Genomic DNA, 15757 nt, shown 5'->3' on the forward strand with positions numbered 1-15757 from the left:
CACAAGCATTATGTCACTTAAATACTGCTGTTAGAAATTAACAGTGTCATTTATGTCATTAAACAGCTCAGAGCGGTGCTAGGTCCTATTACTGTTGTTACAGGCAGAATAATTCACCTGTATAACTTCTGTGCCCACTCCGCACACCTGCACCATGATGTAATAGTTCATCATGGAGTGGGAAGGGGTTAATAGTGATATCCTTGGTGGTCTAGGATTTTTTATGGGCTTTATAGCCAGATGCCTATTGGCTTAGGACAGATAATGCCAATATATATACGTTGTGGTCTACAGTGATGAAGTGATTAATGGTATTTTTCCTGGTAGTCTAGGGTATTAAAGGGGCTAGCTGTTCAGTTATTATTTTTCTCTTTAAACCATGATCAGAGGGGGTAGCTTTGTGTCTTCCTTGGACATCAAGTGGCTGAAATAATGTAATGTGAGTGCAAGGAAGAATGGGGCAATTTTTTTCAATCTAGACTATATGTATGAACACCTGGTAGTCTTTTTTTCTGACTTGTACCTACTATAGACCAGTAATGCTACTCAGGTGGACTTTCTAATTTTGCATGGCAAGATTTTTTATATACATTTCCTTTGACGCCCCAATAGGGACCCCATAATCATGGGATATATTGACGACATTCCTGAATGACAATGCTACCAGTTAACTTTTTCAACTTTTCGTACTTGCTGTTTTTCTGTCCTATTGTAAGACTTTACAACCTATAGGATTCTTGCACTAGAAAAAAAAATGCAGCAATGTAGGTAAGCAGAGCTAATGAATTACCAAAGGTCAGGCTCCGACACTTTGCGGTAGACTTCATGTCAACCTTCACACAGTAAGAATTAACATAAACCACCACCAGTTATTGTCTTATCAATTCAATCAATCTCGTTCTTGATTTCAGAGAGAATGATAAAGAGACAGAACTCAAGGCTGGACGCAGATCACAATGCAAGTCTCTCGCAGAGCTCCAGTCTTGTACCAGGATCAAAGATCACTTGCTAGAATGAGCGCTGAGCAATGACGATGCCATCAGAAAAGTATATGGTTCTACAGCTTTGACGAGAAAGGCTTGGGTCTCTCGTTGCTGACTTGTGTTTACCCACAGGACGGATTGCATCACCGAGAGGCAGATTAAGGGAAGGAGAATAAGCTTATTCATTAATTATCACCAGGCTGTGACAAGCATGGGAATAACGGGAATGCTTTCTTTCGAGGTTTGATGCTACAGGTCTGGTGGACAATCAGCAGAAGCTAGTGAACGAACAGCGCTCGGAGCCAGTGAATTGAAAGGCTGCACCACTCAATATTACGTCACATTCATTTAACGAGATGAGTATAAAACCAGCAACCTACTATGTAAAGCCCGTACACTGCACATAAAGTTTGGATGGAAAGAGCTGCTCTTGGAAATACAAAAATATCCAAACCCAATTTTCCAATTTTTGCTCATTGAGGTTTCTTAATTAGTCATTTTTGCAATTTTTTCAAATGACAATTCTATTTAGTTTCTTTCCGGCAACTTTCTACTTTGCCTATTTTTTGCAAAATCTCATTCCATAATTAAAAAAAAAAAACGATTGGCATTGCCATGGCAGAGAAGTGTGATTTTATTGCTAACATGTACGGCTATGATTTGGGTGGGCACTTTGTGGATTTTAAGCCGTTGGGTTTTGGAGCCAATGGTCTTGTTCTTTCTGCCACTGACAGCAAAAATTCTCGAAAAGTGGCGGTAAAGAAGATTACTATAAGTGATTGTCGGAGTATGAAACACGCCTTACGGGAGATTAAAATCATCCGTCGTCTTAGCCATGATAACATTGTGAAAGTTCACGCCGTGTTGGGACCCAGGGGGACTGACCTTAAAGGGGACATTTTTCGGTACAATGTGGTTTACATTGTCCAAGAACACATGGAGACCGATCTTTCTCGGCTGTTGGAACAAGGGCCACTTACCGAGGACCACGCCAAGCTTTTCATTTACCAACTTCTACGTGGTTTGAAGTACATCCATTCAGCCAATGTGCTCCACAGGGATCTGAAACCAGCCAATATCTTCATTAGTACAGAGGATCTCGTTCTCAAGATTGGAGACTTTGGGTTGGCTCGTATTGTGGATCAGCATTACTCACATAAGGTAAATTGTTAGCTGTTTTTTAGCTTGTCATATATTAATGTATTATGCCTGACATTGTTACACTGACAGGTAAGTTATTATGCCTTGTCTTGTTAAGCCGACAACTGCCATGAAAACCCATCAGCACCCTATGACTATGTTGATGGTGAAACTGACTGAACCCCTTCTTTCTGTCTAACCGCTTGGATGCCATTGTCTCTGTTGACTGCAGCATCTAAGGGGTTATGATTCGTGTTCTCTCTGATTCTGGCCGATGTAATAAAAATTGGCAAACTTTTCTTTAATGTTTTTCAGTACCCTTACTTATATGCTGAGATAAGTGATCTACTGAAGATACTCATCCATGTCTCATCAATATCTACATCTTGCCTGGCTTAAGCCTTTCCCTGGTGGGGTTATGGATTCAATTTCCCATCTATTCATATACTTACAAAAATAATAAATAATGGAATAAATAAAAAATACACATATACAGCGGGTGAAATAAATGTTGAACACTTAACGTCACAAATAAATCTAATTCTAAAGATGCTATTGGCATGAAATTTCCACCAGATGTCGGTAACAACCCATCCAATCCACACAGGCAAAGAAAACACCATAAATGTCCATAAATTATGTGTAATAATGAGAAATGACACAAGATATATATATATATATATATATATATATATATATATATACAGACACTTATTTTTTTTATTTTTATTTTTTAAAGTAGACACTAAAAAATGGCATTTTGATGCCATTTTTGTATAAAAAAATCAGATACAAGCAGAGCCTGAGACATACAATACTTCCCAAATATAAAAGTATATGATGTGCAGAGTTCATATATGTTGCTTATGCATACAGTACAGTATATCAAAATGCACAAACCTTCACAAAACTTTGAAACTGAAGAGACAAAATAATATTCATGTTCTTGTAATGGTGCAGGGATACATACCGTGTTTCCCCGAAAGTAAGGCCCCCCCGAAAGTAAGGCAGGGTGGGGGGTTTCGGTGGGTCCGCCAATGTAGGGCACCCCCCGATTGTAAGGCAGGGTAGCGGGGGGGGGGGGGGCGGGGAATGTAAGGCTGATTGGCCGATCAGCCTGTTCGTCACAGGCTCCCTAGTCCTTGCTGGCCACCAGCTCGAGCTGTGATTGGCCAGTCAGCCGGCTCGCAGCTGATTGGCCGAATCAGCTGCGACGTCACCGCCTACAGGCTCGCTCCGATTGGTCCAGCTTCCCCGGCATCCGAATCGTCAGCCCGGCACCGCAGAGGAGATCGAAACAGAAGGAAAGTAACGGTAAGTTCCGAAACTCTCTCTGTGTGTGTGTGTGTGTACGGTATGTGTATGGGTGCCGTATGGGGCTGTATGTGTCAGTGTGTGTACGGTACCGGTACGATACCGTGTTTCCTCGAAAGTAAGACCCCCCCGAAAGTAAGGCAGGGTGGGGGGTTTCGGGGGGGGGGGGTCCGCCAATGTAGGGCACCCCCCGAAAGTAAGGCAGGGTGGGACTTTTGGGGGTAAAATTAATGTAAGACAGGGCCTTACTTTCGGGGAAACACGGTAGTAACATATAATTACTTCTCTCATCTATTTAGTAAAAAAAAAAACAACTAAATGTGACAATTGAAAAGCATCCTGCATCACTGAAAAGGTAAGATAAATTAAAAAAATGTGCTTGTATCTCCCCCCCCCCCAGGATATCACTGGCTCCTCAGTAGGGGAGAAATGAAAGCAATGGAAGAGAGTAAGGGAATGGCGGGGAGTTAATAGCACGGAAAAAAAATTCTCTACATCCCAATCCTGGGGGTCGCTAGGGGAAGAGATGACAGAAGCGGATTGGTAACAGGTGTGATAACATGAATAAAGATCCCTGGACCCCTTGTGATTACTGTATCCTGTAAAGGGTAGAAATGACAGTAGCAGACTGTGATTGGGTTAGAGGTAATAGATAACATAAAGAAAAGTCCCAGTATTCTCTGGTGCCACTGCAGGCTGTACTGGGGCAGAAATAGCAGTAGCAAGTTGTGATTGTTAAGTGTGTGATAGCATGAAGAAAAGTACCTGTATGCTTACCACTAGTGTTACTGCAGGCTATACTATGGCTAAGATGGCATTAGCAGACTGTGATTGGTAAGGGAGTGTTAACATGAAAAAAAGTTCCTGGTGTCACTACAGGCTGTACTGGGGCAAATGTTGCAGAAGCAACCTGTTATAGGCAAGGGGGTGATAACATGAAGAAAAGTTCCTGTATGCCTACCTCGGTGTCACTGCATGTTGTACTTTAGCAAAGATGACAGCGGCAGATTGTAATTAGTAAAGAGTTGAAAACATGAAGAAATGTTCATGATGTCACTGCTGGTTGTATTGGGGCAAAGATGGCAATAGCAAGATGTGTTTGGCAGTGGGATGGTAACTTGAAGAAAAGTTCCTGCATGCCTACCACTGGTGTCACTACAGGCTGTACTATGGTGAAGATGACAGTAGCATACTGTGATTGGTAAGAGGATGATAACATGAAGAAAAGTTCCTGGTGTCACTGCAGTCAGGACTGTTGCAGTGGTGGCAGTAGCAAGCTGTGACTGACAAGGAGGGGGATGATAACATGAAAAAACGTTACTCTATGCCTACCACTGGTGTCACTGCAGGCTGTTATATTGTGAAGATAGCAGTAGCAGGCTGTGATTGTTAGGGGTGATAACATGGAGAAATGTTCATGGTGTCACTGCAAGTTGTACTAGGGCAAAGGTGGCAGTAGGAATATGTGTTTGACAAGGAGATGATAACATGAAGACAAGTTCCTGAATGCCTACTTCTGGTGTCACTGCAGGCTGTAGTATGGTGAATATGGCAGTAGCAGACTGTTATAAGCAAGGGGGTGATAACATGAAGAAATGTTCATGGTGTCACTGCAGGCTGTACTAGGGCAAAGGTGGGAGTGGCACGCTGTGATTGGCAAGGGGGTGATAGCTGGAAGAAAAGTTAAAATATGACTAACCCTAATATCTAACATTTTATGGGGGGAAAGGTGAATGTAGCCGGTTGTATTTATTTATTTCTGCCCTCAATTCCACCTGTTCTGTTATGGTCTCAGCACTTGATAGAAGGCATCACCCTCGTCAGCACCACCTCATGGTGGTCATTGTCTATGGACTCCCGCTCATGATCGTAGATCTTTAAAGGTGTACTGTGGCTTTAAGGTGGATTTGTAGATAACATTGCACATCCCTCACAAGAAGTCACCTGTATGATGCTTGTTATTGCAGAATGTAATTCAGTCTGGTCTCAGCCGGTTCCAGCTGATTTCTTCTACAGGAAAGACACAGCTGATGAGCACTTGGCGAGTTCAGTGCGTCATATGACCGGAGCCATAGAATGTGCAACACTAAACTTGGGTTACATTTTCTAGCATCGTAACCTTTTTAAAGGGCCAGTAAATGTTTTATATCGTCATAATGTTTCCAAAAAAAGACCTGAGAATTTTATGGTCCCAGAAATTATTGTCATAATGAATTCCTAGCATGCACTATGTCTGACTCATCATGGACGGGTTTATTAAAATATGACCATGCAGCATGTGATACTGGGGGGGACTTCGGCTACAAAGTAATTCAATTCCTTTAGCTTCTTCCCAAAAAAGGACTTTATGGAACGTTCTATCTAAGAAGAGGATGAATGGGCCGAGCAAAGTCCATCCCGGATTTGCTCTTTAACCATATAAATTCTGCTGGCCATCTCTGCCCTTGACATTTAAATGGCGCAATTAAAAGGCGCAATCGTCCCTGCGCCTATTATCATTCCCCAGATGAAATTACAGGAAGCCACAGCAGCCAGAGGCCTGCTGATGTCCCCCATCATCCCCATCTAGTTCTCATATGAAGCCAGGCTCATGGCTGGGCTTCATAGATCAGTAATTTTACTATAATATAGTATTGAAGTATATAGTACAAACGATGAAACGATCCCAGGTTCAAGGCACCTAAGAGGATTAAAAAGTAAAAATTACTTAAAATAAATAAAGTTTGAATCATCCCCTTCCCTTTTCCCACTTAAAAAATAAACAACTAAAAATTTTTTTAAAAAAAAATTAACATATTTAGTATTGTTCATTTTGTAAAAATTCGAACCTATCATAATATAAAACTATTTAGTAAGTTAAAGGCCAAAAAGAAAAAAATAACTCCAGAATTGCAGTTTTAAAGGCATCCATCCTGTCACCAGTTTTTTCATGTCTGAACTAAGACTAGCACCTTAATCAGCACCTGTGCTGAATTCCATTAAGGGGTATATAACCCCCTGACTTCCGCTGTATAACTCCCAAAAACATTTTGAAATTTTCCCCCGCTCTATGTAAATCCTGATGGTCCGGTCCGATAAGCGTCATTACTGAGGCGTCAGTCCCTCCTCCCGGAATCTGATCGCCGTCATCCTGCTCTGATTGATGTGGATGACACCTCAAAATCTCGCGCCTGCGCACTTTGCTCTGCCCTACTTCACGCAGAGCCTAAAACATAGTGCGCATGCTCCCTACTGCAGGCAGAGCCTAAAACATAAGTGCACATGCGCCCTACTGCAGGCAGAGCCTAAAACATAAGTGTGCATGCACCCTACCGCAGGCAGAGCCTAAAACATAAGTGTGCATGCGCCCTACCGCAGGCAGAGCTTAAAACATAAGTGCACATGCGCCCTACTGCAGGCAGAGCCTAAAACGTAAGTGCACATGCGCCCTACCGCAGGCAGAGCCAAAAACATAAGTGCACATGCGCCCTACTGCAGGCAGAGCCTAAAACATAAGTGCACATGCGCCCTACTGTATGTAGAGCCTAAAACATAAGTGCACATGCGCCCTACTGCAGGCAGAGCCTAAAACATAAGTGTGCATGCACCCTACTGCAGGCAGAGCCTAAAACATAAGTGCGCATGTGCCCTACTGCAGGCAGAGCCTAAAACATAAGTGTGCATGCACCCTACTGCAGGCAGAGCCTAAAACATAAGTGCGCATGTGCCCTACTGCAGGCAGAGCCTAAAACATAAGTGTGCATGCGCCCTACCGAAGGCAGAGCCTAAAACATAAATGTGCATGCGCCCTACCGCAGGCAGAGCCTAAAACATAAGTGCGCATGTGCCCTACTGCATGCAGAGCCTAAAACATAAGTGTGCATGCGCCCTACCGCAGGCAGAGCCTAAAACATAAGTGTGCATGCGCCCTACCGCAGGCAGAGCTTAAAACATAAGTGCACATGCTCCCTACTGCAGGCAGAGCCTAAAACATAGTGCGCATGCTCCCTACTGCAGGCAGAGCCTAAAACATAAGTGCACATGCGCCCTACTGCAGGCAGAGCCTAAAACATAAGTGTGCATGCACCCTACCGCAGGCAGAGCCTAAAACATAAGTGTGCATGCGCCCTACCGCAGGCAGAGCTTAAAACATAAGTGCACATGCGCCCTACTGCAGGCAGAGCCTAAAACGTAAGTGCACATGCGCCCTACCGCAGGCAGAGCCAAAAACATAAGTGCACATGCGCCCTACTGCAGGCAGAGCCTAAAACATAAGTGCACATGCGCCCTACTGTATGTAGAGCCTAAAACATAAGTGCACATGCGCCCTACTGCAGGCAGAGCCTAAAACATAAGTGTGCATGCACCCTACTGCAGGCAGAGCCTAAAACATAAGTGCGCATGTGCCCTACTGCAGGCAGAGCCTAAAACATAAGTGTGCATGCACCCTACTGCAGGCAGAGCCTAAAACATAAGTGCGCATGTGCCCTACTGCAGGCAGAGCCTAAAACATAAGTGTGCATGCGCCCTACCGAAGGCAGAGCCTAAAACATAAATGTGCATGCGCCCTACCGCAGGCAGAGCCTAAAACATAAGTGCGCATGTGCCCTACTGCATGCAGAGCCTAAAACATAAGTGTGCATGCGCCCTACCGCAGGCAGAGCCTAAAACATAAGTGTGCATGCGCCCTACCGCAGGCAGAGCTTAAAACATAAGTGCACATGCTCCCTACTGCAGGCAGAGCCTAAAACATAAGTGCGCATGTGCCCTACTGCATGCAGAGCCTAAAACATAAGTGTGCATGCGCCCTACCGCAGGCAGAGCCTAAAACATAAGTGTGCATGCGCCCTACCGCAGGCAGAGCTTAAAACATAAGTGCACATGCGCCCTACTGCAGGCAGAGCCTAAAACATAAGTGTGCTTGCTCCCTACTGCATGTAGAGCCTAAAACATAAGTGCACATGTACCCTACTGCAGGCAGAGCCTAAAACATAAGTGCACATGCGCCCTACCGCAGGCAGAGCCTAAAACATAAGTGCACATGCGCCCTACTGCAGGCAGAGCCTAAAACATAAGTGTGCATGCGCCCTACTGCAGGCAGAGCCTAAAACATAAGTGCACATGCGCCCTACCGCAGGCAGAGCCTAAAACATAAGTGCGCATCTGCCCTACTGCAGGCAGAGTCTAAAACATAAGTGTGCATGCGCCCTACTGCTGGCGGAGCCTAAAACATTAGTGCGCATCTGCCCTACTGCTGGCAGAGCCTAAAACATAAGTGCGCATCTGCCCTACTGCTGGCAGAGCCTAAAACATAAGTGCGCATCTGCCTTACTGCAGGCAGAGCCTAAAACATAAGTGCGCATGCGCCCTAATGCAGGCAAAGCCTAAAAATAAGTGTGCATGCTCCCTACTGCATGTAGAGCCTAAACATAAGTGCACATGCGGCCTACTGCAGGCAGAGCCTAAAACATAAGTGCACATGTGCCCTACTGCAGGCAGAGCCTAAAACATAAGTGCACATGCGCCTTACTGCAGGCAGAGCCTAAAACATAAGTGCGCATGCGCCCTACTGCAGGCAGAGCCTAAAACATAAGTGCACATGTGCCCTACTGCAGGCAGAGCCTAAAACATAAGTGCACATGCGCCCTACTGCAGGCAGAGCCTAAAACATAAGTGCGCATGCGCCCTACTGCAGGCAGAGCCTAAAACATAAGTGCACATGCACCCTACTGCTGGCAGAGCCTAAAACATAAGTGCACATGCGCCCTACTGCAGGAAGAGCCTAAAACATAAGTGCACATGCTCCCTATTGTATGTAGAGCCTAAAACATAAGTGTCCATCTGCCCTACTGCTGGCAGAGCCTAAAACATTAGTGCGCATCTGCCCTACTGCAGGCAGAGCCTAAAACATAAGTGCGCATCTGCCCTACTGCAGGCAGAGCCTAAAACATAAGTGCGCATCTGCCCTACTGCTGGCAGAGCCTAAAACATAAGTGCGCATCTGCCTTACTGCAGGCAGAGCCTAAAACATAAGTGCGCATGCGCCCTAATGCAGGCAAAGCCTAAAACATAAGTGTGCATGCTCCCTACTGCATGTAGAGCCTAAACATAAGTGCACATGCGGCCTACTGCTGGCAGAGCCTAAAACATAAGTGCACATGTGCCCTACTGCAGGCAGAGCCTAAAACATAAGTGCACATGCGCCTTACTGCAGGCAGAGCCTAAAACATAAGTGCGCATGCGCCCTACTGCAGGCAGAGCCTAAAACATAAGTGCACATGTGCCCTACTGCAGGCAGAGCCTAAAACATAAGTGCACATGCGCCCTACTGCAGGCAGAGCCTAAAACATAAGTGCGCATGCGCCCTACTGCTGGCGGAGCCTAAAACATTAGTGCGCATCTGCCCTACTGCTGGCAGAGCCTAAAACATAAGTGCGCATCTGCCCTACTGCTGGCAGAGCCTAAAACATAAGTGCGCATCTGCCTTACTGCAGGCAGAGCCTAAAACATAAGTGCGCATGCGCCCTAATGCAGGCAAAGCCTAAAAATAAGTGTGCATGCTCCCTACTGCATGTAGAGCCTAAACATAAGTGCACATGCGGCCTACTGCAGGCAGAGCCTAAAACATAAGTGCACATGTGCCCTACTGCAGGCAGAGCCTAAAACATAAGTGCACATGCGCCTTACTGCAGGCAGAGCCTAAAACATAAGTGCGCATGCGCCCTACTGCAGGCAGAGCCTAAAACATAAGTGCACATGTGCCCTACTGCAGGCAGAGCCTAAAACATAAGTGCGCATGCGCCCTACTGCAGGCAGAGCCTAAAACATAAGTGCGCATGCGCCCTACTGCAGGCAGAGCCTAAAACATAAGTGCACATGCACCCTACTGCTGGCAGAGCCTAAAACATAAGTGCACATGCGCCCTACTGCAGGAAGAGCCTAAAACATAAGTGCACATGCTCCCTATTGTATGTAGAGCCTAAAACATAAGTGTCCATCTGCCCTACTGCTGGCAGAGCCTAAAACATTAGTGCGCATCTGCCCTACTGCAGGCAGAGCCTAAAACATAAGTGCGCATCTGCCCTACTGCAGGCAGAGCCTAAAACATAAGTGCGCATCTGCCCTACTGCTGGCAGAGCCTAAAACATAAGTGCGCATCTGCCTTACTGCAGGCAGAGCCTAAAACATAAGTGCGCATGCGCCCTAATGCAGGCAAAGCCTAAAACATAAGTGTGCATGCTCCCTACTGCATGTAGAGCCTAAACATAAGTGCACATGCGGCCTACTGCTGGCAGAGCCTAAAACATAAGTGCACATGTGCCCTACTGCAGGCAGAGCCTAAAACATAAGTGCACATGCGCCTTACTGCAGGCAGAGCCTAAAACATAAGTGCGCATGCGCCCTACTGCAGGCAGTGCCTAAAACATAAGTGCACATGCGCCCTACTGCAGGCAGAGCCTAAAACATAAGTGCACATGCGCCCTACTGCAGGCAGAGCCTAAAACATAAGTGTGCATGCGCCCTACTGCAGGCAGAGCCTAAAACATAAGTGCACATGCACCCTACTGCTGGCAGAGCCTAAAACATAAGTGCACATGCGCCCTACTGCAGGAAGAGCCTAAAACATAAGTGCACATGCTCCCTACTGTATGTAGAGCCTAAAACATAAGTGCGCATGCGCCCTACTGCAGGCAGAGCCTAAAACATAAGTGCACATGCTCCCTACAGGAGGTAGAGCCTAAAACATAAGTGCACATGCTCCCTACTGCAGGCAGAGCCTAAAACATAAGTGCACATGCGTCCTACTGGAGGTAGAGCCTAAAACATAAGTGCACATGCGTCCTACTGGAGGTAGAGCCTAAAACATAAGTGCGCATGTGCCCTACTGCAGGCAGAGCCTAAAACATAAGTGCACATGCGTCCTACTGGAGGTAGAGCCTAAAACATAAGTGCACATGCGTCCTACTGGAGGTAGAGCCTAAAACATAAGTGCGCATGTGCCCTACTGCAGGCAGAGCCTAAAACATAAGTGCACATGCGCCCTACTGCAGGAAGAGCCTAAAACATAAGTGCACATGCTCCCTACTGTATGTAGAGCCTAAAACATAAGTGCGCATGCGCCCTACTGCAGGCAGAGCCTAAAACATAAGTGCACATGCGCCCTACTGCAGGCAGAGCCTAAAACATAAGTGCACATGCGCCCTACTGCAGGCAGAGCCTAAAACATAAGTGCGCATGCTCCCTACTGCAGGCAGAGCCTAAAACATAAGTGCGCATGTGCCCTACTGCAGGCAGAGCCTAAAACTTAATGCGCATGTGCCCTACTGCAGGCAGAGCCTAAAACCTAAGTGCGCATGTGTCCTACTGCAGGCAGAGCCTAAAACATAATTGCGCATGCGGCCTACTACTGTTAGAACCCTCCTGTTAGTTTTTGCTATCTTGTGTTTTGCGGTCACGTGACCAGCTGCCTATATACACTGTGTTCCAAATTATTATGCAAATAATATTTTCTCAGATTTTCCCAAATTACCTATATGAATTGCAGTCATTGTAATTTTCCAGTCAAATAACTATTAGAGTACAATTGAAAGGTTTTTGTACAAACTGCCTATGATGACAGTATATTTTTAAAAAATTAAAAAACTCAAAATGCATGTTCCAAATTATTATACACAGCAGAGTTTTCAACCTCTTCATTTTAATGAACAAAAAAATGGTCATTTTTGAAATTATAAGCATTAGCAGGTTATTACAAACTGAAATCAAACAGTTTTCAACTCAAAACTTTATTCTAGGTGATGTTACATTTGCACATTGGACCCCTTGTTCGAAAGGAGCTTCTGAACTCTCTCGTCCATTGAATTTGTCAGGTTTTGGATGGTTTCTGCTTCATTTGTTTTGCATGAGGACAGAATACCCTCCCAGAGCTGTTGCTTCGATGTGAACTGCCTCCCGCCATCATAGACACTCCTTTTGATGATGCTCCAGAGGTTCTCAATGGGGTTGAGGTCAGGGGAGCATGGGTGCCACACCATAAGTTTTTCCCCTTTTATGCCCATAGGAGCCAGAGATGCAGATGTGTTATGTGCAGCATGAGACGGGGCATTATCATGCATGAAAATGATCTTGCTGCGGAATGCACGGTTCTTCTTCTTGAACCATGGAAGGAAGTGCTGTTTGAGAAACTCAACATACATTATGGAGTTCATCTTTACCCCTTCAGGGATCCTAAAAGGGCCGACAATCTCTCTCCCCATGATTCCAGCCCAAAACATTACTCCACCTCCTCCTTGTTAGCGCCGTAGCCGTGTTTGCATGGGGTGTCCATCAACCAGCCATCCTCCACTCCATCCATCTTGACCATCGAGATCATTTCATGCATGATAATGCCCCGTCTCATGCTGCACATAACACATCTGCATCTCTGGCTGCTATGGGCATAAAAGGGGACAAACTTATGGTGTGGCACCCATGCTCCCCTGACCTCAACCCCATAGAGAACCTCTGGAGCATCATCAAAAGGAGTGTCTATGATGGTGGGAGGCAGTTCACATCTAACAACAGCTCTGGGAGGGTATTCTGTCCTCATGCAAAACAATTAAAGCAGAAACCATCCAAAACCTGACAAATTCAATGGATGAGAGAGTTCAGAAGCTCCTTTCGAACAAGGGGTCCTATGTGCAAATGTATCATCACCTAGAATAAAGTTTTGAGTTGAAAACTGTTTGATTTCAGTTTGTAATAACCTGCTAATGCTTATAATTTCAAAAATGACCATTTTTTTGTTCTTTATTAAAATGAAAAGGTTGAAAACGCTGCTGTGCATAATAATTTGGAACATGCATTTTGAGTGCAGTTTGAGTTTTTAATTTTTTTAAAAATATACTGTTATCATAGGCAGTTTGTACAACAACCTTTCAATTGTACTCTAATAGTTATTTGACTGGAAAATTACAATGACTGCAATTCATATAGGTAATTTGGGAAAATCTGAGAAAATATTATTTGCATAATAATTTGGAACACAGTGTATTCCAGCTCCGCCCTTATGGCTTTGCTGGACTTCAGTGTTTTTTGCCTGTCTCTCTAGCCAGGTTCTTCGGTGCCTATCTCTGTCTATTTTGCTTGGTCCCCTGGGACCTCTAGTACTTTTTGTCAGTTTGTCTTTTTGCTCTGCAACAACTTCTGTTAGGAGGTGTCCCATTTTTTGCCCCAGTCCTTAGTTCTTTTAGGGACCCCTCCCTTTATTCTATAGGTCTCCATTCAGACTAGCCGAGGACGAAGGCGGGTCTGTTCACAAGGAACAGGCTGCCCGCTACATCGTAGGGATTCAGCTTAGTCTTACTGTAGGGACAGCTTTTCCCATTCTTTCCTTAGTTTATGTTGCAGATCATAACAACTACAGGCAGAGCCTAAAACATAAGTGCACATGCTCCCTACAGGAGGTAGAGCCTAAAACATAAGTGCACATGCTCCCTACTGCAGGCAAAGCCTAAAACATAAGTGCACATGCGTCCTACTGGAGGTAGAGCCTAAAACATAAGTGCACATGCGTCCTACTGGAGGTAGAGCCTAAAACATAAGTGCGCATGTGCCCTACTGCAGGCAGAGCCTAAAACATAAGTGCACATGCGTCCTACTGGAGGTAGAGCCTAAAACATAAGTGCACATGCGTCCTACTGGAGGTAGAGCCTAAAACATAAGTGCGCATGTGCCCTACTGCAGGCAGAGCCTAAAACATAAGTGCACATGCTCCCTACTGGAGGTAGAGCCTAAAACATAAGTGCACATGCGCCCTACTGCAGGCAGAGCCTAAAACATAAGTGCACATGCTCCCTACTGCAGGCAGAGCCTAAAACATAAGTGCACATGCGTCCTACTGGAGGTAGAGCCTAAAACATAAGTGCGCATGTGCCCTACTGCAGGCAGAGCCTAAAACATAAGTGCACATGCCCCCCGCAGTAGGGCAAAGCAAAGTGCGCAGGCGCGATCTGGTTATGTCTGCGCATGCGCGAGATTTTGCCCAGCTTTGTGGATGATGAATCTCATCCACGTCAAGCAGAGCAGGAGGACGGCGAGCAGGAGGACGGCGAGCAGGAGGACGGCGAGCAGAAGTCAGGAGGAGGGATACACATCTCAGCAAGGACGCCTATCGGACCGAACTGGCAGGACTTACATAGAGAGCAGGAGAATTTCAAAAAGTTTTTAGGGTTTACAGGGGGAGTCAGGTGGTTATATACCCCTTTATGGAATGCAGCACAGGCGCTGATTAAGGTGCTAGTCTTAGTTCAGACATGAAAAAATGGTGACAGATTCCCTTTAAGGCTGGCACAGCTGCCACCAAATGTGCAAAAAAAGACATCATAATGTCTTATGTATCTCAAAATAATATCAATGAAAAATACAAATACAACTTCCTACGACGTAAAAATCCAAAAGTTACAGGTTTCGGAAAAAGGTGACACAAATTACATTTTTTTGTATAAAGTTCCGAATTATTTTAACCACTAAAAAACGAAAAAAACCTATGGAAGCTTAGTATTGCAGTAATTGTACAGACTAGAAGAATCATGTCGTCAGGCCATTTTTAGAGCACAATGAATGCCGTAAAACCCAAAACCGAAGAAATAATGGTGAAATTGCATTTTTTCACCATTGATAAAATTTCATACACAACTACAAATCTCGTCCTGCAAAAAAGAAACTTTTATATGACTACATTGATGGAAAAATAAAAAATAGTTCTGGCTCTTAGAAGAAGAGGAGGAAAAAAGCGGAAGTGCAAAAATGGAAAATTGACGAATTGGGAAGGGGTTTAAGGACCACTAGAGCAAAATAGGGTCACTTATAAAATGATAAAGGGTTCCACAGGTTTGGGAAAACGTAGCTTTTAAAAAGAGCGCCACACCTGACTATCTGACTATGGGTTGCATATGGTATTGCAACTCAACTCTATTAAAGACAATGAGTCTCAACTGCAGTACCACACACAACCAGATCAAAGGCTTGGCGCTGTTTTTGGAAGAAGGTAAACATGCCCTGGTAGTAGCGGTCACAGAGGGTGAGATTGCGACTGTGCCCATGGAAAAAGTTAATCCTGGACACTTATAGAGTTCACGTTGAGTCTTTGATGGGTTAGAGGATCTTACGAGAGGGGGCTACACAATATTAGGCAGATGGTTCTAGTGTTATGTTTGATCAGTGTATTTTATATATTATAGCAATGTCCTATTCTTGACAGCAATGATCACGATCCATTAGCTCTCTCCTAGTTTTTTGGATGACCCCATGTTGGGAAGGTGTCACTGACTGCAGGAGTCAGGTCTAAGCTCCTAATAATG

At 45.0% G+C, this 15757-nt stretch overlaps 1 protein-coding gene across 4 annotated transcripts in view; it reads left to right on the top strand.

The window, feature by feature from the left end:
* MAPK4 (mitogen-activated protein kinase 4) overlaps positions 1-15757 on the top strand; it is a 147276-nt gene that overhangs the window by 74049 nt on the left and 57470 nt on the right. For all 4 annotated transcript variants that reach the window (XM_073680673.1, XM_073680669.1, XM_073680677.1 and 1 more), the window contains one exon: positions 912-2144. In XM_073680673.1, the coding sequence (XP_073536774.1) occupies positions 1599-2144 (546 nt within the window). In that variant the 5' untranslated portion in view covers positions 912-1598. The remainder of the gene's footprint in view (positions 1-911; positions 2145-15757) is intronic.

Source organism: Phyllobates terribilis, unplaced genomic scaffold, assembly GCF_046119375.1.
Source record: "Phyllobates terribilis strain yellow unplaced genomic scaffold, ASM4611937v1 Scaffold_1__5_contigs__length_1240528914, whole genome shotgun sequence".
Taxonomy (NCBI): Eukaryota; Metazoa; Chordata; class Amphibia; order Anura; family Dendrobatidae; genus Phyllobates; species Phyllobates terribilis.